Genomic DNA, 24,863 nt, shown 5'->3' with positions numbered 1-24,863 from the left:
TCTAAATTTGCGATCTGTGTTCCGTGCCACACACTTGCTGCCTTGTTTCCTTTCACCCACTGTTTCATCACTCCCACTGTGTCGTTCATCCTCCTGATGTCCTTCTCGTTAGCTGTCCCGAACACAATTTTCAGAAGTCGACCCCTCGCGTTAGTCCAACCTTTCCGCCTCTTTGTATACGGCATAATCTCCTGAACCTGCATCATCTCGCCTCTCAGTTTCTCATAAGTCCCATTTATCCTCATGCATTCCCCTGTAACTCCTCTGAGTACTTTGTGGCTCTTTCCGTCCGTTAAATACCACCTGTACCAGCCAGCAGCTTGTTGCTTCACGACCAGCACTCCCCGTCCCCCCACTCCAACACTGCCTATGGTGTGCACCTTCTCCATCTTGTCTGGTATTCCTATTACCCTTTCCTCTCTCTAAAAGTCCCCTGTTGCCGCACAGCAGTTTATCTCGCCTACATTATACGCACACTGTGCTATGTACACTCCTGGAAATTGAAATAAGAACACATTGACACCGGTGTGTCAGACCCACCATACTTGCTCCGGACACTGCGAGAGGGCTGTACAAGCAATGATCACACGCACGGCACAGCGGACACACCAGGAACCGCGGTGTTGGCCGTCGAATGGCGCTAGCTGCGCAGCATTTGTGCACCGCCGCCGTCAGTGTCAGCCAGTTTGCCGTGGCATACGGAGCTCCATCGCAGTCTTTAACACTGGTAGCATGCCGCGACAGCGTGGACGTGAACCGTATGTGCAGTTGACGGACTTTGAGCGAGGGCGTATAGTGGGCATGCGGGAGGCCGGGTGGACGTACCGCCGAATTGCTCAACACGTGGGGCGTGAGGTCTCCACAGTACATCGATGTTGTCGCCAGTGGTCGGCGGAAGGTGCACGTGCCCGTCGACCTGGGACCGGACCGCAGCGACGCACGGATGCACGCCAAGACCGTAGGATCCTACGCAGTGCCGTAGGGGACCGCACCGCCACTTCCCAGCAAATTAGGGACACTGTTGCTCCTGGGGTATCGGCGAGGACCATTCGCAACCGTCTCCATGAAGCTGGGCTACGGTCCCGCACACCGTTAGGCCGTCTTCCGCTCACGCCCCAACATCGTGCAGCCCGCCTCCAGTGGTGTCGCGACAGGCGTGAATGGAGGGACGAATGGAGACGTGTCGTCTTCAGCGATGACAGTCGCTTCTGCCTTGGTGCCAAAGATGGTCGTATGCGTGTTTGGAGCCGTGCAGGTGAGCGCCACAATCAGGACTGCATACGACCGAGGCACACAGGGCCAACACCCGGCATCATGGTGTGGGGAGCGATCTCCTACACTGGCCGTACACCACTGGTGATCGTCGAGGGGACACTGAATAGTGCACGGTACATCCAAACCGTCATCGAACCCATCGTTCTACCATTCCTAGACCGGCAAGGGAACTTGCTGTTCCAACAGGACAATGCACGTCCGCATGTATCCCGTGCCACCCAACGTGCTCTAGAAGGTGTAAGTCAACTACCCTGGCCAGCAAGATCTCCGGATCTGTCCCCCATTGAGCATGTTTGGGACTGGATGAAGCGTCGTCTCACGCGGTCTGCACGTCCGGCACGAACGCTGGTCCAACTGAGGCGCCAGGTGGAAATGGCTGGCAAGCCGTTCCACAGGACTACATCCAGCATCTCTACGATCGTCTCCATGGGAGAATAGCAGCCTGCATTGCTGCGAAAGGTGGATATACACTGTACTAGTGCCGACATTGTGCATGCTCTGTTGCCTGTGTCTATGTGCCTGTGGTTCTGTCAGTGTGATCATGTGATGTATCTGACCCCAGGAATGTGTCAATAAATTTTCCCCTTCCTGGGACAATGAATTCACGGTGTTCTTATTTCAATTTCCAGGAGTGTATATACCTGAGAAACACAAAAACATGAATCTTCTGTCTCCTAGGCCTTAATGGGACGCTCAGCCGAAAATTTATCTTTTCTTCTACTTAGTCCATTTGAACCAAATCTTAAAATCATGTCTCTCATGTAAAGATTGAGGATTTCATTGGTTTTTGAGTTTTGAATTTGTAATGTGATTATGAATTCCTTATTGGAATTTGAAACACAAAGACTGGACTCGCCACCAAAGCTTCTTTCAGTTTCTCAAAAATAAGCTGACAATCTTTGAAACTTTGAACCTTTCTTCAGCAATCGCGTTAATGGTCTGGCAATATCCACAAACTTTTTTCAAACCTTCTACAATAACCCCCAATTCTAAGGAAGGATTGTATTTTCTTCGACGATTCGTGTACAGGTAATTCATGTACAGCTGTAACCGACATTGGGCCAATCTTAACCCCATCCTTACTAATTATGTGACATATCCTAACACAAAATTACACTTTTCTATACTCAATGTTAAACTTGTGGCCCTTAATTTCAGGAATATTTCCCTTAGGCGTTGTATATGCTGCTCCCTGTCACTCGCAAAGATGATTATACCATCAAGATACACCATATAGTGATGTGGTTTTAAACCTCTGAGAACCTTGTCCAACACTCTGAAATGTCACAACTGCATTTTTCAATCCAAAAGATATCCTCCTGAATTGATAGTGCTCCCATGGTGATGAAAGTGCCACTTTTAGCTGAGGGTAGCCACTCTTGAAGTCCACTGTTGGAAAATATCAATGGTTTCTATTCTGTTCACCAATGGTTAGACATTTGTTGCAGTTTTGGCATTCGGGTGTCAATAATCACAACAAAACCTGTATTTTCATGATTCATCTGCTGACTTTTTGGGCACAACAACAATCCTGGCCCTGCAGGGACTATTACTTTCCTCAGTAATCCCATCCGTCTGCTGGTGATCGACGAATTCCTCGACAATCGGCTGGAAGTACTTCGGTATTCTATATGGTTTTCAGTAAATCGGTGATTTATTCTTAATCAGTATTCAGTGCAGCATAATAAGTGTTGCTCGCCACAGCCCTTTTGGAAATAACCAATTCTTGAATTCCAACAGTAATTCTTCCACTTGTTCCTTATCACTCCCCTGTAGGTGCTTCACTCTCCCTCGCAATGCAGTTTCAATTAAGTTTGGGATTGTTCGTGGCCAATCCTCTCGTGTCCCACTCTTCCTCCTCCAGGATATCCACATTGGTGATTAAGAACCCCTTTGTTAACCTTAAATCCTTGGTTCTGAAATTAACCACAAGCACAGGAACCATTTTTCCCCACTTACCTCTTGTACGTGTGCACTTCTTTCTACTAAATGATGTGTCTGAACCAATGCTTCATTTACTTTCAACAGTTGCACCACACACAAGATTCCTACTGTTAAGTTAGTAAGAAATATAACTCCAGAATCATGCCATAGCCCTTACTTACACGTGACACAATTTCTACACGTTGTCTGAACTGATATTTATCCCCCTCTCCACACGATTTATACTGTGGTGGGTTCCATGGATTATGTTCCACCATATCCCTGCTGGCAACCGACACATGAGCCTCTGTGTCCAACAATATCCTGCAATTCTTCTTTCCCACTTTCCTTCCACCACACACTTCACCTCTCTTTACGACGTCGTAGCAACTAATTTTAATGGGAATGCCTATAGGCGGAACTTGGGTTCCCTTTGGCACTTAACGCCTGCCTCTTTCCTGGTTCCCTATTTCTGAAACTACCGCTACCATTATGCTGACAGCTGCCTCCATTCCACTGTCCCGTGGCTGGTGACATTTCTTCCACACATGCCCCATCTGTCGCCACCTGTAACGCCTTATATTGACTGAAAACACTGTCTGTCTAATTTGTTGTCCAGTCGACATGTCAGTTTCCTCACATTAAAATCTGACAACTTTGCGTAAATCAGTTGGGAACACTGCCTGTATTCCCTTGACATTTACGAAGGCGACCCTCTTAAAAATGCGTTAATCTGCCTTTTGTAAAGTTACTTCATTGACCACAGCATTCTGTCCCACCTCGTACGTTCAACCCTTATCCTTAGCGCATCCCAAAATTCTTGCATCGATTCTCTTTTCGTCTTTGTTACCAAGTCCAGCTGTTCTCGAAAATGTTTGGTACTTTCCCGCTTGCGACACCTTTTAACTAACTCCCTTTCAATTTCTTCAAATGTTTCATTTCCCTCGAGGCCTCCATATAAACCCCATAAGCTTCTGCTTCCCCAGTTAATTTTTTTATTTTTCTACCCTCAAAACTTCCTCATCAGCCCATCCTTTCATCTCTACCAAATCCCTAAGATCCTCTACAAATGTTTGCATTTCCTCAGTTGACTTACAAGAGAAAGGAGCGGGTGATAAATTTGTATTTTGTTGTGGTGACTACGCTTCTAGTACACCATTCAACTCCCTATTAACCGCTCTTAATTCTGCTGGATAGTACTGCCTCTGGTTCTGATACTCCTTGCATCTCTCACAATGCCGAAGTCCTGCGCGTCTCGGTACTCATTTTAGATCACCAGCAATTACAAAACACAAAATAAAATATGTCAACTTAATTCTTGCGTCTAATCATCAGCCATTTTGATTCCTGGCACTGTCTAGCCATGAGCCCGCAATGCTTACAGGTGAAATATACTACGGGCTAGTGATTCTGTACAAGGTGCTGAATGACTTTCTACGGCACACTGCGTATATCTGACAGGTACTAGCCAAGCATGTCCCCCATTGCATCTGAAGGGTGACAAATACACCAGCTCCTTACTTTTAACAAAAAGCACTGTAACCAAACTTATTTGATGTGACAAAGACACTTTGACGACAACAATTAAGTTTCTTGACTCACTGTACCATAGGCTGTAGATTCAGACATTGTGCTAAAAATGCGAGGTCAGTACTCTGACACTAGCTGTAAGCGGCTGGTGGAGGTGGGTTGGGGGAGGGACGCCATGTCGCACCAGTTAAACAGTCTCTAATTCCAAATACTTTATTACAGCATTCCATATGGCGACCAAGCGAACAGCCTCATGGTGATAGAGTTGCTATACTAACAGTGACTTTAGTATTGGAGAATGCGGGGCAGAATGGGATAGCGAGGCACAAACGGGACTGTACTGTTTTCTCGACTGGAGAAATCTGCATCCTATTCTAGTGACTTGCAACTATGTCTCTAAATGGAAGGGAAGGTGCGACAGCCCCTTTTTCTTAGTTTGGGGTGCGGCTTGTAAGTCAACGATTGCCATTGACGTTTACAGTTGTGTTTTCGTATCTTTTAGTGAATCTAAACGCAAGATAAGTGGTTAATTCTTAATTGTACGCCCTTGAATAACGTGTAATCTTAAAGGGCATGCCATTCGCAGTACGTTAGTTAAATGATACGTTTAAATCCATCAGTTATTATCCTCCATAAGAGAGTTGTCAACCTGAAATGTGCTCTTTGGGTGGAACAGGACAGGGCAGAATAGGATACTGTCCCGCTCAGCCCCTTCACGTATTTATGCCAGTAGATTTCAGAGCATATATTTATTTCTTCCCTTGCTTTTCCAGATGGTGTGAACTTATATTAGAAAGACTGACAGACAGCAATTGGATATTAAGTCAATGGAGATGGCAGTTTCAGGCGTTTTATCTTCTGAAATGGGAGATTTAATAGCATCTAAGGAGTTTCACGTACCGAAATCTACGGTAAAAACATCCGTTCGTAAAGCTAAGAATAATAAAAACTACTGAATTGACAAATAATTAAAAATGTGTTCACTGTAGAACAAAAAGTGAAGCTGATGACTTACCTGAAGGCAATGGACAGCAAACTATTTACTCCAACTTTGAAACATCTCATTGTCAGGTCATTAACCTATGAGCTAGCTAAAAGAAAATATGGTTTACCACACAGATTTGACAAAGAAACGTATCTAGCTGGGCACAGCTACGTTATAGGATTTATTACTAGGCATCCTATGTTGTGTGTTCACAAGCCAGAAAATACATCTGGTGCAAGAGCGATACGACTCAATAAAGTAACTTGGTAGTAAGCATTAAAAACAATTGCACATTTGTGAAAATGACATTAAAGTACTTTCTTATTGTTCACTTTTTTTAAAGATGACGTATTCCTGAGTCTAAATGATTCCTTCGTCATTGTCTTAGTTTTAAGATGATATTCCTAATAATTTCATTGTTTATGCAATAATTTCGAAAAAAATCTCTTTATTCCACTCTGCCCAGTGGGTGGGGAAGAATGGGAAATCTCCAAGCATTTCTTTGAAAAGTGCCAAAATACATAACATGTAGTTTTAAGACACCAAGAACGCCTGAAGATGGCAAGAAGTCGGCTTGCCCAAATATCGCGCCTTTTGGACGACGCTACCTGGTTGAATACCCGAGAAAATTTCAAGATTTCTGTACGCCGGGAAAACCTCAGATCACACATAGTTTTAAGTGATTTTCAGCGGAGATATGTTAGGTTATACAACAAGGTGATTTTTTATAACTTTAAGAAGTGTTTTATTGTGCTATTTCTTTTATAAACACTGTTAAACTTGAAGTGGCCCGTACCATACCGATCTCTCCTTAATGGCTAAGGTATTTATACTCTTCCGAGCTGCGCTTATTTGGTCTTTGCTATGCCTTGTTGCACATACGCTGAACACTTCAGCGGCCGCCGGTGGGGAAAGGCTTAGGGCATCTATCGTTTAGGTACCGCTGTGTCAACTGTTTCCACACCCCGCCATGCCAACTGGCCTCGCAACATTGTGAAGACTGTATAAAGCAAACATGTGTTCTTGCCTGTTGCTGGTGCTGTTGCAATTCACTTGCAACTTAGCACATTTATGAACAAATATGGTTGGTGCATTACAAATGCAACTAAGGGTACAGTATACACATTGAAACAACTTACTGATATCTACACATTCAAAAGGAAATGAACCGCTGGCCAGTGAGCATCTTTTACAATATTCTTAGTGCTTTTATGCTATGGAAGGAACGTAATCCAGGGTGTCAAACAAATATTCTTTACAAAGAAGAATATATTTTTACGAAATAGGAAGACTCCTAATGTTTCCTTACACTGAACATAAGAAGAAGCTGCTACAAAATGAACAACCAGCGACCATTGTTCAAAGAATACAAACAAGGATTTCTTCAACATAGAGCTCCAGTACAAAAATGAAAACTCCAAACATGCCAGATGCAAATTCTGTCCACGAAGTTGTAACAGAGAAACCTCTATAACGTGCTCAAATTGTAACAAGCATGTCTGCATAGCTCATGTTACATGCTACTGCTGAAATTGTGGTGTGTAATAAATTGTCTATATTGATATTTAGCTGAGGCAACAAACACTTGAGAAACTATGGCTATTACCATTTTCCTTGTTATTAACAATTTCTGTTTTGTTCAGTTTCAAAATAAGAGCATAAAAATAGTTTTTCACCTTATTAATATAATTTATAGCATTTAGTACTGTAATATTTATTTTATGGCAAAAAACACCCTATTCATTTTAGCACAAAAACAGAGAATTTACTAATTATTGTTATTGTAATTTTAAATGTAAGTCAGTTGACAATTTTCTATTTTGTTCATCTTCAGACTAGGTGAAAACTAATTAGTGTTACATTCTATTTACAGCCAGGGGCTTCCAATGAAGTGTGTAACAAAAGTATTTGCCTCTTTTTATACATGATGTACTTTATTGTTTGCTTGTAATCCTGAAAATGGATTAATTCTGTTGCACACTGAACTTAAATTTGAAATTATAATAACTTTCAGTAATTTATTACTATTATGTCCTTAAATAGCGGTTGAGTCACTATAACCTTAAAGAGCATACGTATATTGTTTTTTTTTTTCAAAAAGGAGCAGAGTTAATTAGTGCTGTTATGACCACAGACTTGTGCTAGTTATTGGCCACAAAAAAGCAAGCATATGTATTACATAAGGAGAGTTTATGGGAATTAATACCTTTTTCATTTCTTCTCAACATTATTTTTTTTTTTATTAAACGCTATAGTGTACAGAAGACTGAGACTGAAGCTTAAGTTGAGTCTTCGATATGTAAACGTTTTGTAACTGACGAACTGAAACAAATGTTACAGGAATATGGAAGAAGTTGAGAATCTCAAACAGTTAATAGAGAAGCAGAACAAAAGAAAAGAAAAATTAGATGAGCAAATAAAAAGGATAACTCAGCAACTACTTGAAATAAATGAAATACTGTTCGGGTTTTGTCTGAAGCTTCAGGTATGTCAAAACAGCTTATTTTAATTAACTGAATTCAAATACAAAATTTGCTTATTGTTTAACGTATGGAAGTACTAGTATTACAATGATGTTGTGGAGCCAGTCCTTTATGCTTGTTCCACTCAATAATTATTGAATAATTTTCTGGGGTAACTATACAATTAGTATGAAATTCTTGATTGGACAAAAGCACAGCTCCTACTATTCAATAGACGAATTTTTATTTAAAAGCGGATAGCATGTAAAAAAAAATACCTAGTTCTGAAGTGTGTTTGCACGAGTAGGATTGAAAGATTTACGAGGGATAATGCAACACTCTTTTTTCTCGGCCAATTTAGGCTGAAAAAATTGTAAAATTTGTTGTGGAATATCGTGGAATATTCTTGCTTCAGCCCCTATAATTTCATGAAGTTTTCATAAGTGGCGACGCTATACGCAGCCTTCAAAACGGCGTCTGTAACGGAGATGCGTTCCAAGAAGAGAACTGTCATTGAGTTTCTTGTGGCGGAAAACCAGAGCATTACACATATTCGTAGGCGTTCGCAGAATGTCTACGGAGACCTGGCGTGATCAAAAGCGCGGCGAGTCGTCGGGAGATTCGTCTGTCATCATCGCAGCTACGTGGCGCAAACGTGTCCGATCTCCCGCGTGCCGGCCGACGGCACATAGCTGTGACTCCTGCAATGTTGGAACGTACGGATACTCTCATTCCAGGTGCTCGACGGATCACAGTCAAACACCTCGCTGCTCAGCTGGACGTCTCTGTCGGTAGTGCTGATACACTCGTCTATCAGTTGGGGTAGTGGAAGGTTTGTTTCCCTCTGCCTAATGTAAGACCGTAAATAGCAACGGAGGACCATCTGTGCGGAATTGCTTGTGCGCTACGAGGATGATCGTGACAATTTTTTGTCGAAAATCGTCACAGGCAATAAAATATGGGTTCATCACTTCGAACCCGAAAAAAGCGGCAATCCGTGAAGTGGAGCCACACCATCTATCCTCCAAAGAAAAAGTCGAAAATCACAACCTCAGCCAGTAAAATCGTGGCGGTGGTTTTCTGGGACTCTGAAGAGGCTACTTTCTTTGATATACTCCCTCGTGGTGCAACGATCAACTCTAAAGTGCACTGTGTTACGCTCAGGAAATTGAAGAAACGACTTCAGCGTGTTCGTCGCAACAAAAATTCAAACGAACTTCTCCTTCTTCATGACAACAACATTAGTATGCGCACCCGAAAGGAGCTCACCCACGGGAAGCAGTACGTGAACGATGTGGACGTAACTGATACAGCGAGACGTTTCGCCCCGCCGCCGACCAGTACAATGGTGCGATGCGGGCATAGCTGCCCTCCCAGTAAAATGGCCTTAGGCGGTCACGTTGCACTCAGATTATATGAAAAATAGGGTTTTCTAGCCAAAAGACTGGGGAATAATGTAGTGTATTGGAATCCTGAATAAAACCAACCTGCGTTCAGAAAAAAAGTTTTTCATTATTTGTTGAACACTACTCGTACATGTTCATTAATGTTAAAACTAATTGTGAATACATAGCTTATAAACTGACTCGTTCCACATCATTTTAATAAAAATATGTTTCAGGTTATCTATGGGACATGTAACCAACCAACTAAATTTAATTACAAACTTTTTTATATTTTCGCTGGAAACAGTATATTGCCACTTTTCAGCTAAGAGCATTTAGAAAAAGATACAAGAATACCTTTAAATAATGATAAAACACATACACGTTCTGTAATTATTAAAAAGGTGGCCGTTCATTGAACTTCTCAAAAATGATTTTTGTCTTTTAATATAGCAATTATTATTTATTTGTTGCTTATTTAGCCCAAGCAATTAGGGCCTTGAGGCCTCTCTTATATCTGACTAGGAACAACACACACCAAAGATATTAAAAAACATTTCCAATAACAATAATAATAATAGTAGTAGTAAATGTCTTTTAGAATGATACAGATTAGCTTAGCATATTTGAAGCCACGTTTTGTATTACCAGAAGCAGGATGGGTAAGGGGAAGAGGAGAAGATTGAAATGACAATCACAGTGGCTTTTAGGAAACAACAGAATATAAACAGAGAGCTCTGCCCACTAGGGGTAGGGGAAAGTTGTGGGGGAGGGGGTCTGACGAGAGTGAGCTGCACAGAACGTGGGAGAGATAGCTATTATGATAGAAGGTGAACCATTAGCTGTCTTTTGAAGTTTGGAAGGAATTTAATTTCTCGGATATTTTGAGGAAGATTGTCCCAAAAATGGGTTCCAGATACAGCAAATGATTTAGATGACGCATCAGTATTATGGTGTCATTATAATGAAAACGAATCATCTTACTTCACTGCACTTAGTTGGAGACCTGCTCTAGGAGAAGGAAAATTGGGAGTTGGAGGGTTAAGTGTAGTGGTAATGGAGTTGATGGACTGGTATGTGGCCGTGTGTAGATCAGGAGATTAAATGGTAGAAGACAGTGAATTTAAGGTAGGGGTGACTGTGACTGGTTTCAGGCCATGATTATGAGGCGAAAAAAAAACAGGATAAGGTGGGAAAGGAGGAGGGAACCCGATGTAAGAAGAAATAGTGATGAATTAAGGATAAATATCAGAGTGGATCCTTTGTCTTGGAAGGAGAGATTCTTGATTCTGCGTTGGGAGAGTATATGGAGAGTGTGCGAATGTAGGATCAGTGGGACTGGCTTGGTAGCATACCACGATTGGAACGAAAAGGGTTGTTGGAGTCAAGATAACAGGATGTACAGAGATTTTCAGTGTGGATGAACTGTGAGAGGAAATTTGATGGGTCTGTGAAGGATTCGAGTAAGGGAGGGTAAGAGGATTCATTAAGCCAGCCATTCGAGGATATGGAGGGTCTGATACAAACAGGGTAAAGTAGCTATCCAGACGACATTGACATAAGAAAGAATAGCTCAGATCAAGGTTTTGTAGATGTGCAAAATGGCGGAAGGATGCAATCCCCATTTGTGGCCAGTTTGTAGCTATGGTTTATTTTGGACTTTCTATTGGATGGTTAGGAAGTGGGTTTCCACGTTAGCTTATGGCCAAGTATCAGTTCGAGGTATTTTAGTGTATTAGTTAATTAGATAGGACGATAACGAATTGTTAGTTACGGAAATCATGGAGACAGAACCTGCAGGTGGTTCGTCCTATAATTATTGACTGGATGTTGGAAGAGTTTATCTTGAGGATTCATAGATTGCACAAGTAGATTAGTTGGTTAATATGAGATAGGAGGGATTGTTGGGACCTTTGTAGCATAGGGTAGAGAGCTAGAAAACTAATGCCACCAATGGGCTGTAAGAGGGAATAGTACAAATGGCTTAAGCGTACTTGTAGAGGATATACAGGAGAGGTGAGAGAACAGAGCCTTGAGGTACAAATGTAGCAGGCTGTAAGGTATGGCGATTGCCAACAATAATGGTGACAAAGGGTAAGAGTTCAAACAAAAAAGATACAACAAAGTGGATGCAGTTAAGTGGAGCCTGAAGAGGAAACCAGAATGCCCTTGCAAGTTTTTAGGCTTCCTCCAGGTCAAGGACAAAAAAAAGAACTGTGGATTTTCTTGTATAAGTTGATGTGATGGGAGATGAGCGAGATACAGAATTTGACATTTTAAAATACTGTACATTTTATTATGACAAAGCATTAAACTTGTTTGTACGACAGGCGTTCATTAAGTAACGCAACACATTTTTTTTTCTGAAAGCAGTTTGGTTTTATTCAGGACTCCAATACACCACATTATTGCCCACTCTTTGGGCTACAAAATCCTACTTTTCAACGTAATCTCCGTTCATTACGACAGCCTTACACCACCTTAGTGGGAGGGCCTGTATGCCCACACGGTACCACTCAACTGGTCGACGTCGGAGCCAACGTCTTGCTGCATCAATAACCTCGTCATCTTTCATTTACTGCTTCCCGTGCAGTGCAACAGATGGATATGTGATCTGGGCTGTAGAGTGGATGTGGAAGAACGGACCACAGAAGTTTTGTGAGCTGCTTTCGGGTCCGCGGACTTTGCCATTGAGAAGTTCGTTTGCACTTTTGAGGCGACTAACGCGTGGAAGTCATACCAACATTCAAGCAGTCACAGCTGTGAGCAGCCGGCCGGCGCGCGGGAGATTGGACAGGTTTGCGCGACCTTTTTGCAATGATGACACGCCTCGCCTAACGACTCACCGTGCTTTTGTACACTGCCAAGTGTCTGCAGACATTATGCAGTCGCTTACGAATATCTGCGACGCTCTGGTTTTTCGCCAATGACAGCTCTCTGCTTGGAACGCACCTCCGTTACAGACGCCATTTTGAAGGTATGAGAGCGCCATGTACTATCGGAACTTCGAGAAACCATACGGGCTAAAGCGGAAATATTCCACTACGTCTCACAGTAAATTCTGTTCCATAGTGGTGTGGCCTGTGTTTACACGGAATTGACTGGGTCCAATGGTCCAACCGAACCAGACATTGAAAAAAAATGGTTCAAATGGCTCTGAGCACTATGGGACTCAACTGCTGAGGTCATTAGTCCCCTAGAACTTAGAACTAGTTAAACCTAACTAACCTAAGGACATCACAAACATCCATGCCCGAGGCAGGATTCGAACCTGCGACCGTAGCGGTCTCGCGGTTCCAGACTGCAGCGCCTTTAACCGCACGGCCACTTCGGCCGGCCGAACCATACATTGACTACAAATGGTTATGTGCGGCTACTTTGAGACCATTTGCAGCCGTTTGTGGACTTCGTGGCCGAGTAAAAAAAAAAGTGTCGCATTACTTATTGGACGCCCCTCGTATTACTGACTTGCATTGTTACAACATTTAATCAATCAGTGTGACATTTGTAGAAATACATATTTTTGTCTTTGGATTGGTTGACTTTGTTATGTACTTCTTTCAGAGAGAATTCTAAATCTACTGCCTTATCCGACAAATGTAACTTCGTGCCCTGACGGCGTGATCTGCGCTGCCAATGATGTCTCGTGTGTGAAACACTAAGAGGGACAACGTCGAATGAATCTGACTAAGCCACGCTTTTCCAGTCATCTAGGGTGCAACCGATATGGTCACGAGCCCTCTCTGCAGCCCGTGTCCCGCTGTTAGCAAAGACGCGTCGGTTTCCTACTGATAGCTCATTAACGCCTAATTTCACCGCACTATGCTGCCGGATTGTTCGTAGAACGCCCCACATTGATTTCTGAGGCTATTTCACGCAGTGTTGCTTGTCTGTTAGCAGTGACAACTCTACGCATACGCCTCCGTCGTTAAGAGAAGGCTGTCGGCCACCACGTTGTCCGCGGTGAGAGGTAATGCCTGAAATATAGTATTGTCGGCACACTCTTGACACTGCGGATCTTGGAATACTGAATGGCCGATCGATTTACCATCCCGCTTCCAGAGTCCGTTCACTCCCGTCGTGCTGCCATAACCACGTCGGAAGCCTTTCCACGTGAGTACAAAAGGTAGCTCCGCCAATGCACTGCCCTTGTATACCTTGTGTACGTCATACTAAAGCCATATCTATATTTTCATGTAGCTATCCCATGATTTTTGTCATCTCAGTGCATAATGCTTGAAAGCTTGCATATAAACTCGAATCTCTGATACTAAAAGACTGAAATACCAATGACAAATACCTGATCTAAAAGTAATCTGCAATTTTCTCCTACAAACCATCGAAAAAAGAGCCCATAGTAGAACAAATCTACTAAAATTGCTAAACCGCAGAACATGCGGGCTAAATCGCACAGTCATGTTCCGTATACAGGGTGTTACAAAAAGGTACGGCCAAACTTTCAGGAAACATTCCTCACACACAAAGAAAGAAAATATGTTATGTGGACATGTGTCCGGAAACGCTTACTTTCCATGTTAGACCTCATTTTATTACTTCTCTTCAAATCACGTTAATCATGGAATGGAAACACACAGCAACGGAACGTACCAGCGTGACTTCAAACACTTTTTTACAGGAAATGTTCAAAATGTCCTCCGTTAGCGAGGATACATGCATCCACCCTCCGTCGCACGGAATCCCTGATGCGCTGATGCAGCCCTGGAGAACGGCGTATTGTATCACAGCCGTCCACGATACGAGCACGAAGAGTCTCTACATTTGGTACCGGGGTTGCGTAGACAAGAGCTTTCAAATGCCCCCATAAATGAAAGTCAAGAGGGTTGAGGTCAGGAGAGCGTGGAGGCCACGGAATTGGTCCGCCTCTACCAATCCATCGGTCACCGAATCTGTTGTTGAGAAGCGTACGAACATTTCGACTGAAATGTGCAGGAGCTTCATCGTGCATGAACCACATGTTGTGTCGTACTTGTAAAGGCTCATGTTCTAGCAGCACAGGTAGAGTACCCCTTATGAAACCGTGATAACGTGCTTCATTGAGCGTAGGTGGAAGAACATGGGGCCCAATCGAGACATCACCAACAATGCCTGCCCAAACGTTCACAGAAAATCTGTGTTGATGACGTGATTGCACAATTGCGTGCGGATTCTCGTCAGCCCACACATGTTGATTGTGAAAATTTACAATTTGATTACGTTGGAATGAAGCCTCATCCGTAAACAGAACATTTGCACTGAAATGAGGATTGACACATTGTCGGATGAACCATTCGCCAATCAGCTGCTAATAGTGCCTGCACACACTGTACATGGTGCGGAAACAACTGGTTCTCCCGTAGCACTCTTCATACAGTGACGTGGTCAACGTTACCTTGTACAGCAGCAACTTCTCTGACACTGACATTAGGGTTATCGTCAACTGCACGAGAATTGCCCATTGCAGATGTCCTCGTCGTTCTAGGTCTTCCCAGTCGCGAGTCATAGGCTGGAATGTTCCGTGCTCCCTAAGACGCCGATCAATTGCTTCGAACGTCTTCCTGTCGGGACACCTTCGTTCTGGAAATGTGTCTCGATACAAAAGTACCGCGCCACGGCTATTGCCCCGTGCTAATCCATACATCAAATGGGCATCTGCCAACTCCGCATTTGTAAACATTGCACTGACTGCAAAACCACGTTCGTGATGAACGTACTGATTTGCTTGATGCTAGTACTGTAGAGCAATGAGTCGCATGTCAACACAAGCACCGAAGTCAACATTACCTTCCTACAATTGGGCCAACTGGCGGTGAATCGAGGAAGTGCAGTACATACTGACGAAACTAAAATGAGCTCTAACATGGAAATTAAGCGTTTCCGGACACATGTCCACGTAACATCTTTTCTTTATTTGTGTGTGAGGAATGTTTCCTGAAAGTTTGGCCGTACCTTTTTGTAACACCCTGTATAGAAGACTGACACCCGACTCATCCTCACTTCTGGAAACTTTGGCGTGGTCGTCGGTTCTTCCACAGTTTGACCGCTCCCTCCAGAGGCTGAAGTGACGCTCACACCCGCTGTCTCTCTGTATACGTATGTCAATAACGCAATAACGTCTGCCAGTCATATATCCACCAACTCTCGAACCATTGAGAAACTTGGTCTGTTGTTGCGCCTCTATGAGAAGCAACACTCCACAGACAACGCTTAGAAAATACTGCGAGTAAAATCCCGTTGATCCAAAAAAAAAAAAAAATGGTTCAAATGGCTCTGAGCACTATGGGACTTAACATCTATGGTCATCAGTCCCCTAGAACTTAGAACTGCTTAAACCTAACTAACCTAAAGACATCACACAACACCCAGCCATCACGAGGCAGAGAAAATCCCTGACCCCGCCGGGAATCGAACCCGGGAACCCGGGCGTGGGAAGCGAGAACGCTACCACACGACCACGAGATGCGGGCCCTGTTGATTTCGTAGCAATAGCGGCAGACTTCAATCTTCCACTGAGAGAGGCTCACACGTATAGAACGAGAGCCACGGTATTTTCTGAAACTTATTTAGAGTAGTAGGTGAGCAAGCCCACCTTCGAGCAAAACTTACTGGATCTGCAGGCAACGAACATTCCGAAACTTTTCTATGCAGCGAACGTGATTATCACAAGGGTCTAACGAAAAGTTTATGGAAGGATGATATTTCTCCTTGACAGGTGCGATGGTAAGACCATTAGAAACTCTCCGAGAAATCTGCAGAAAACATTCAGTTCTGGGGAAGAGAAAGCGAATACTCTGCGACAGAAATTGAGGTGTGTTGCAGGCCATGTGTTGGATAAGTCAGTGGCATGGAAGATAGCGAGGATCTGAAAGACCCACCATGGTCCAGTAACAATATTGGGGAAGTACTTCCAAAGCATAGAGAGCTACATAGCAGTATGAAACGGTGCAGAGCCTTTCCTGACAAACAGAAGCTGTACAAGACAAAAACCAGAAGTGTCCAGTTAACTCAAAAACAAGATCTTTTAAGCTGTGTTGTCAAAAATGCTAAAACGTTTTGGTTCTGCACAGGAATACGTCAATGGGAAAACTTTGTTTGTCCAGATGCACCTTGACCACGACTGCACCAAAATAGAAGATGCTAAAATGAAGGCCGTAGTACTTCCGAACTGCTTCACATCAGAAACCACAGTGCAGTTGTGGTTAGATCATTAGCAACTTGTTGAGAAATGCACAGAGACTTGCGGATGGACAGCACATATCGCAAGGCAGGAGTGGCAGCTGATCCGTAGTATTAGTAAATGTAAAGTAATGCACGTAATCAGCCGAAATGATTAGATTCCGCTTGAGCACGATCAGTTAATAGAATTGGTCACAACTTTCAAGCATCCAGGAATTGTTGTCCTGTGTGATTTAAAGTAGAAAGGCCGCATAAATTTAACCGTGAAGAAGGCACGTGCCAGATTCAGAGATACTGTGTGTCGTTGACAGCGTTTTGTAAAGCTGTGTAATAGTGTTGTAGTCACTTGGTTCTGGATTAATGAATGGCCAAAAAAATTAATGCACTTTTCTCACCAGTAACTGTATTTTGATAGACTGCATAAATCCTTGCTAGCACTTGCAGATTGGGCTGCACTGCGTGGAACCACTTACTACACACCAACCCCTCTCTCCCATGCAGTATTTCGAGGAGCTCACAACATTACCATCTTCAGAGCATAGGAAGTAATTCACAGTACGAGCATCATATCATCATTATTTTACCTTCCAGAATGAGATTTTCACTCTGCAGCGGAGTGTGTGCTGATATGAAACTTCCTGGCAGATTAAAACTGTGTGCCGGACCGAGACTCGAAATCGGGACATTTGCCTTTCGCGGGCAAGTGCTCTACCAACTGAGCTACCCAAGAACGACTCACGCCCCGTCCTCACAGCTTTACTTCTGCCAGTATCTCGTCTCCTACCTTCCAAACTTTACAGAAGCTCTCCTGCGAACCAAGCAGAACTAGCACTCCTGAAACAAAGGATATTGCGGAGACATGGCTTAGCCACAGCCTAGGGGAATGAGATTTTCACTCTGCAGCCGAGTGTGCGCTGATATGAAACTTCTTGGCAGATTAAAACTGTGTGCCGGACAGAGACTCGAACTCGGGACCTTTGCCTTTAGCGTGAGTCGTGCTTGGGTAGCTCAGTTGGTAGAGCACTTGCCTGCGAAAGGTCCCGAGTGCTAGTCTCGGTCAAGCACACAGTTTTAATCTGCCAGGAAGTTTCATTATTTTACCTTAATGATACAGTTTTAACTCTTCCTTAATCATTTTATGAAAAGCTGAAAGTGGTAACGTGGTTGCTGTCAGCTCATACCCATTAGTCCAGAAGTAAGTGAAAAATAATTATAAAAACACACGAACCTCAACTCTGTCCACTCCAGGAATATGAATTCAAGAACATACACTGACGCAAATGGAAAGTCTGATACACGGACACCTCGACTGAACAGTACTAAACTGATACTTCAATATTCATGTGCTTGCGGGCTATGCTGATTAAAATTTCTTCACTATGCGAACTTACACTGAGGTGACAAAAGTAATGGAATAGCGATGTTCACATGTGCAGATGACGGTAGAATTGCGTACACGAGTTATAAAAGCGCAGTAGTGCATTGACCGACATGTCAAATGTACTCAGGTGATTCTTATGAAGAAATTTCCTACGTGACTGCAGTCGCACTTCGGGAATTAAAATATTCTGCAAACGGTTCACCGAGAGCAGCAGCGTTTTCATACTGTTGTCAGTGCTAAGGGGCAAGCAGCACTGCGTGAAATAACCGCGGAAATCAATGTGGGACGTACGACGAACGTTGATGAGGTACGGCAGCAGGCGACCGATGCGAGTGCCTTGTGCTTTTACTAACAGCACGACATCGCCAGCGGCGCCTCTCCTGGGCTCGTGACCGTAGACGACGTAAGAACGGTCGCCTTGTCAGATCAGTTTGTAACTGTTGTGTTCCGCTACTTGGAGACTATTTGCAGCCATTCGTGGATTTCCTGTTCCCAAACAGCGATGGAATTTTTGTGGTTGACAATGCGTCATGTTTCCGGGCCACAATTGTTCGCGATTGATTTTAAGAACATTCTGGACAATTCGAGTGAATGATTTGGCCATCCAGATTGCCCGACATGAATCTCGTCGAACATTTACGGGATACAATCGAGAGGTCAGTTGGTGCACAAATTACTGCACCAGCACTTTCGCAGTTATGGACGGCTGTAATGGCAACATGGCTGAGTATTTCTGCAGGGGTCTTTCGACGACCCGTTGAGTCCGTGCCACGTATTGTCTCTGAACTACGCTGGACAAAAGGAGGTTCGACACGATATTACGAGGTATCCCACGACTTTTGTCACCTCATTGTATTTTCATTACAGAAACAAGCTTATCGCCGTATTTGGGAACTGGAGAAAGGTCGAATCATTGGCATGTGGTAAATGGGAGCATCGTACCGACATATCACATGGACAATGACTGCAGAATCAATGAGGAGATGGTATATTGCAAGAAGAGTAGTCCTCCCAGAAGGACTACACCACGAAAAGATCCTACAACCTTTCCACTAACTCTGACGAATAGACACATAAAAACAGTAGAAATCCGGGCAAGAGGCAACAGGCGGAGTGTCTTCACGAACCGTGGAGAACATATTGCTGGAATCTGGGTTGAGATCTCATGCTGTTATGCATCGTTTACCGCTGACACCATACAGCAGGCAACGAAACTGATTTGGTAGCTGTTGAAGGGAGATGAAATTCTCACCACTTTTTTTCAAGAATGGTAAAACCTGTAGATACACATTTCATAACGAGGGCACTAAATAGCATATTTCAGCAGTATAATGCAATTCCCACACTGCAGCTGACACCACAAATGTCTTGATAAATTTGCGCATCACTGACTGGCTTGCTCACTCCCCATCTATAGAGCAAGTGTGGAAAGCAGTGGAAAGACGTATACTTTCATACAAGCCTCAAGCCAGCAATTTCTTGAACTGACGCAGCATGTGTTCAGGCATTGTAGGAAACTCGTCAAGATAACATATGGAGGTAGTTTCCATGCCACAATGAATCTATGACTGTAATCATGGTCGTGAGAGACCACACCTCACACTTATGTTGAAGATGGACATATGTTCCAAATGGAATGGAAGTTTAATCATTTAACACTCGTTATGTGATGAACATCTCCAGAAAGTTTGATAAATATTGGACTGATACTTCATGATGTAATAATTTCTATTTCTGTCAGTGTAACTATCATTCCAGACATCCAGAACTCTACAAATGAAGTTCAACACACTAGTAACAGCTGAGGGCATGTACAAATACTGCATACAACCACGATGCCGTTATATACCACCATCACAATGAAGGTCCCACAGTCTGACATGAAACTTCTGCCGTCCTCTAAAGTATCAACCTTTACACTGGCTATTATCGAGAACAATTGTAAACCTCTAAAGCTCTATGAAACTTCCTGGCAGATAAAAACATGTGTGCTCGACAAAGACTCGAACCTGGATCCTTTGCCTTCCATGGGCAGGTGCTCTACTGACTAAGCTATACAAGCATAGCACACGACCCGCCTTCTCAGCTATTCTTCCTGCAGTACCTCATAACTTACCTTCAAAACGTAATACAAGTTCTCGTGCATACTTTGGGGTTTGGATAGCTCAGTCGGTAGAACCATACCGTGTGGGACATAAAGTCTTCGAAAAGCGACAACTAGTTCCTCCGACGTCATGAATCCGGTGCTCGGCCAGGGTGAGTCCTGCATGAAATCGCCCTGTCATCTTGGAAAATCAGAAAGCTTCTTCAATGTTTTTTTCCGTTCCCAGATGGTTGCAATAACATTAGGAATTTGTTTGTACTCCCATTGCTGCACCTGTTGAATTAGAAAAAGCTTTCAAGTGAAGTGTGAAGCTGAAGTGTAAGCTCGTCAGGTTGCATAATTAACAGAAAAAGCTAATCAGATGACACGACATGAAAAATTTTGAATATCGTCTTAGATATTTTGCCAAAAGTTACGTACAGATGTGAGTGTCTATATGGAACCTTCGAAAGCAATAAAGTTGCTACTAAAATTCAGGTAAACATGGGTGGACTTTTACCTATGAAGATATTTCATACAGGTAAGCTTATGAATCTTACTCTTGAGGCATTAAAGTATCTACTGCTGACCATAAAAACGCTGGTTTGTTGCCAAGAGGAATACTGACAGACTCTACATAAACAGGCTGTGTCCATTCCGTGCTACATTTTTGGGCTCTACTTCACATCTAGGTATCATGTGTCCACCAAGGAGTGAAAAGATTCGGGCCTGTTCTTAAGACAGCACCCAGCCACTAGCATGCAGTTCAGTTCGCTGAACCAAGCAGCTCCATCAAAGAGCCAAATGTGGATCTCCATTTCACAGCGATACCTGTTCCATCCACAGCACCAATCTTGGAGACACATCACAGCAGCCTCAACAAGCAGCCAGCCACTGCTGCCAGAGCCTTCACCTCCTTCGACATTGCTGTCCTGTGGACTCTATGTTTCAGTATTGGTATATGGCAGGTGACTTGGCTATTATGATTTTTCCCATGATCTATCACTAGGAATAGGTGACTGACTGGTCTTAGACTTGTACCGAGAAAATCTCAGCAGTGTCTGACATCTGACAAGGACATAGTAATTTCAAGTGTTATTGTTCTGTCAACAAACCATCTGTATCAGGTCAAGAAGATAGTAATTTCTGTGTTGTCAGTTTCTACACTCCTGGAAATTGAAATAAGAACACCGTGAATTCATTGTCCCAGGAAGGGGAAACTTTATTGACACATTCCTGGGGTCAGATACATCACATGATCACACTGACAGAACCACAGGCACATAGACACAGGCAACAGAGCATGCACAATGTCGGCACTAGTACAGTGTATATCCACCTTTCGCAGCAATGCAGGCTGCTATTCTCCCATGGAGACGATCGTAGAGATGCTGGATGTAGTCCTGTGGAACGGCTTGCCATGCCATTTCCACCTGGCGCCTCAGTTGGACCAGCGTTCGTGCTGGACGTGCAGACCGCGTGAGACGACGCTTCATCCAGTCCCAAACATGCTCAATGGGGGACAGATCCGGAGATCTTGCTGGCCAGGGTAGTTGACTTACACCTTCTAGAGCACGTTGGGTGGCACGGGATACATGCGGACGTGCATTGTCCTGTTGGAACAGCAAGTTCCCTTGCCGGTCTAGGAATGGTAGAACGATGGGTTCGATGACGGTTTGGATGTACCGTGCACTATTCAGTGTCCCCTCGACGATCACCAGTGGTGTACGGCCAGTGTAGGAGATCGCTCCCCACACCATGATGCCGGGTGTTGGCCCTGTGTGCCTCGGTCGTATGCAGTCCTGATTGTGGCGCTCACCTGCACGGCGCCAAACACGCATACGACCATCATTGGCACCAAGGCAGAAGCGACTCTCATCGCTGAAGACGACACGTCTCCATTCGTCCCTCCATTCACGCCTGTCGCGACACCACTGGAGGCGGGCTGCACGATGTTGGGGCGTGAGCGGAAGACGGCCTAACGGTGTGCGGGACCGTAGCCCAGCTTCATGGAGACGGTTGCGAATGGTCCTCGCCGATACTCCAGGAGCAACAGTGTCCCTAATTTGCTGGGAAGTGGCGGTGCGGTCCCCTACGGCACTGCGTAGGATCCTACGGTCTTGGCGTGCATCCGTGCGTCGCTGCGGTCCGGTCCCAGGTCGACGGGCACGTGCACCTTCCGCCGACCACTGGCGACAACATCGATGTACTGTGGAGACCTCACGCCCCACGTGTTGAGCAATTCGGCGGTACGTCCACCCGGCCTCCCGCATGCCCACTATACGCCCTCGCTCAAAGTCCGTCAACTGCACATACGGTTCACGTCCACGCTGTCGCGGCATGCTACCAGTGTTAAAGACTGCGATGGAGCTCCGTATGCCACGGCAAACTGGCTGACACTGACGGCGGCGGTGCACAAATGCTGCGCAGCTAGCGCCATTCGACGGCCAACACCGCGGTTCCTGGTGTGTCCGCTGTGCCGTGTGTGTGATCATTGCTTGTACAGCCCTCTCGCAGTGTCCGGAGCAAGTATGGTGGGTCTGACACACCGGTGTCAATGTGTTCTTTTTTCCATTTCCAGGAGTGTATATCCTAGTCGACTGTTGCACATTAGAGTAGTATAACTTCTGTGGCCAGAAAAATCTTGAAGTTCAGCCCTGGCAATGCAGAGAGAAAAGACTGCTGATGGAGCAGCAGTGAACACTAAAGCTATTGCAACATCCTGAACAAAATGAGGACACAACACAGCAACGTAGCAAAATGACATTATCGGAAAGTGTGTCTGAAAGATAAAGTTGTGAAATCCTAAAGTTAGCAAGAGAGCTGACTAAATGGAAAAACCAGGACGAATAATGTCATTACCACTCCACTACAGCAGAGCACATCAGGTCATTCTGTATAAATACAGTTTCTGTTCTGGTGAGGTTCAAGTAAGTTTGCAGCCATCCTGTCGAGAAGGAAGGCCTATGTCAGTCGACCTTTGCACGTCTAGTTGCCGCCTTTGATCTTCTAGGGGCCAGGAAGTCCTGCATGGAGGTACTTAGTCACTGTTAGCTGCGAAGACAACTGCTGGGTCAAGACTGATGGAAGCAGTGGCCATCGTCATCCAGCAGACCTTCTGAAGATATAACCAGCAGTGCCTAGGAGCAAATCATCATCCACCATCGTGTGAGCATCACACTGCTGCCAGTCACCTCTGTCCCTGTGCAGACTTAGATAGTGCCAGTCCTCTCTCTTGACTCGAGGCCATGGCACTTCTCTGCACAACTTCAAGCACTTATAACGGAACTGATATTTGCCTTCCCTGTTTGCAGTCTACAGTGGGGTCGTGGCTGCTCTGACCATAATTTCCCAGAATCTATGTGCCACTTGCTGTGGACACAGCTGAGTGTTAATGTAGACAAGGCGACCAGCCTCTTGATGTCGCTCCTTCTGAGCCAACACTCCGCCAACCGTGTGCCAGGTGCTGATCAATGCATTCCAAGATGGTATGCTACCACCAGCATTGCCTGCTGTAGCTACACGAACATCGAAGCGTCAGCTATTCTATTTTGTATACAATAAATGTTTAATATTGTAATATTGTTTTAGTGATGCCTTCGGGCATGAGACGGGCATCTACCCTCGGAGTCAGCATAGATGTGTCTCTTGGACGGTCAGTTGTCAGCCTCATCCAGATCTCGACTTGACCTCTATAACTCATCCACTATAGCATCCTGCCCTGAGATGCTACAGGACATTGACTGTGAAACATTTCATTTCACATATGTTGGAATAAAGTATCTTTTGTTTTGTCACTATCTGGGAATTTTATCTAGAGTTGTGAACTCACACAAGGACACAACAGATACTGCAAAGTATTTCATACCTAATCAGTTTAATCCAACAGCAAAAATAGTTTTGCTCTTTGAAACTAGCCATTAGTTCAGCGCTATGTGTAATAACTGATTAAATCAAAGTAATGACAGACGCATTTTTATATTTCTTTGTTTTAAAGAATTATATAAAGTCTTAACAGCTCTGCTCCTGAACAGGCCACGAATGCTCAACGGTACCGACCGGCCGCTGTGTCACCCTCAGACAATAGGCATCGCTGGATGTGGATATGGAGGGGCATGTGGTCAGCACACTGCTCTCCTGGCCGTATGTCAGTTTCGAAGACCAGAGCCCCTCCTTCTCAATCAAGTAGATCCTCAGTTTGCCTCACAAGGGCTAAGTGCAGCCCTCTTGCCAACAGCGCTCGGCATACCGAATGATCACCCATCCGAGTGCTAACCCAGCCCGACAACGCTTAACTTCGGGGATCTGATGGGAGCTGGTGTTACCACTGCGGTAAGGCCGTTGGCTCTTAACAGCTAGTTTAGAATATTTCAAAACTCTTCATCATTATGTAAGACAGCATTACATACTTCAGATATTCAAAGACAAAATGTAGTGATGAGTTTTCTGCATGTGGGATAGCCAGTGACAGTAACTTATATCTACTGAGAGGCGTATTATGAGGGTCACTCCAAAAGAAATGCACACTATTTTTTTTTAAATCCATCTTTTATTCTACATATTTGAAAGTTTTACAGTGTGTAGATACAGTCTTTAGGAACAATACTTTCATTTCTCCACATAATTTCCATCCCTCTCAACTGCCTTACGCCATATTGCAACCAGC

The 24,863-nt window shown here is 44.3% G+C and overlaps 1 protein-coding gene and 1 pseudogene across 1 annotated transcript in view; one reads left to right on the top strand and one right to left on the bottom strand.

Moving 5' to 3' along the window:
- The window catches only part of LOC126249093 (outer dynein arm-docking complex subunit 3), a 350,869-nt gene that overhangs the window by 311,200 nt on the left and 14,806 nt on the right, over positions 1 to 24,863 (top strand). The window contains exon 9 of the mRNA XM_049950744.1: positions 8,054 to 8,198. Within this exon, the coding sequence (XP_049806701.1) occupies positions 8,054 to 8,198 (145 nt within the window). The remainder of the gene's footprint in view (positions 1 to 8,053; positions 8,199 to 24,863) is intronic.
- Positions 24,426 to 24,543, bottom strand: LOC126250095 (5S ribosomal RNA; annotated as a pseudogene).

The sequence above is a fragment of the Schistocerca nitens genome, chromosome 3 (assembly GCF_023898315.1).
Source record: "Schistocerca nitens isolate TAMUIC-IGC-003100 chromosome 3, iqSchNite1.1, whole genome shotgun sequence".
In the NCBI taxonomy this organism is placed as follows: Eukaryota; Metazoa; Arthropoda; class Insecta; order Orthoptera; family Acrididae; genus Schistocerca; species Schistocerca nitens.
Note: the sequence above shows the minus strand (reverse complement) of the source record. Positions and strands in the feature narration are given on the sequence as shown.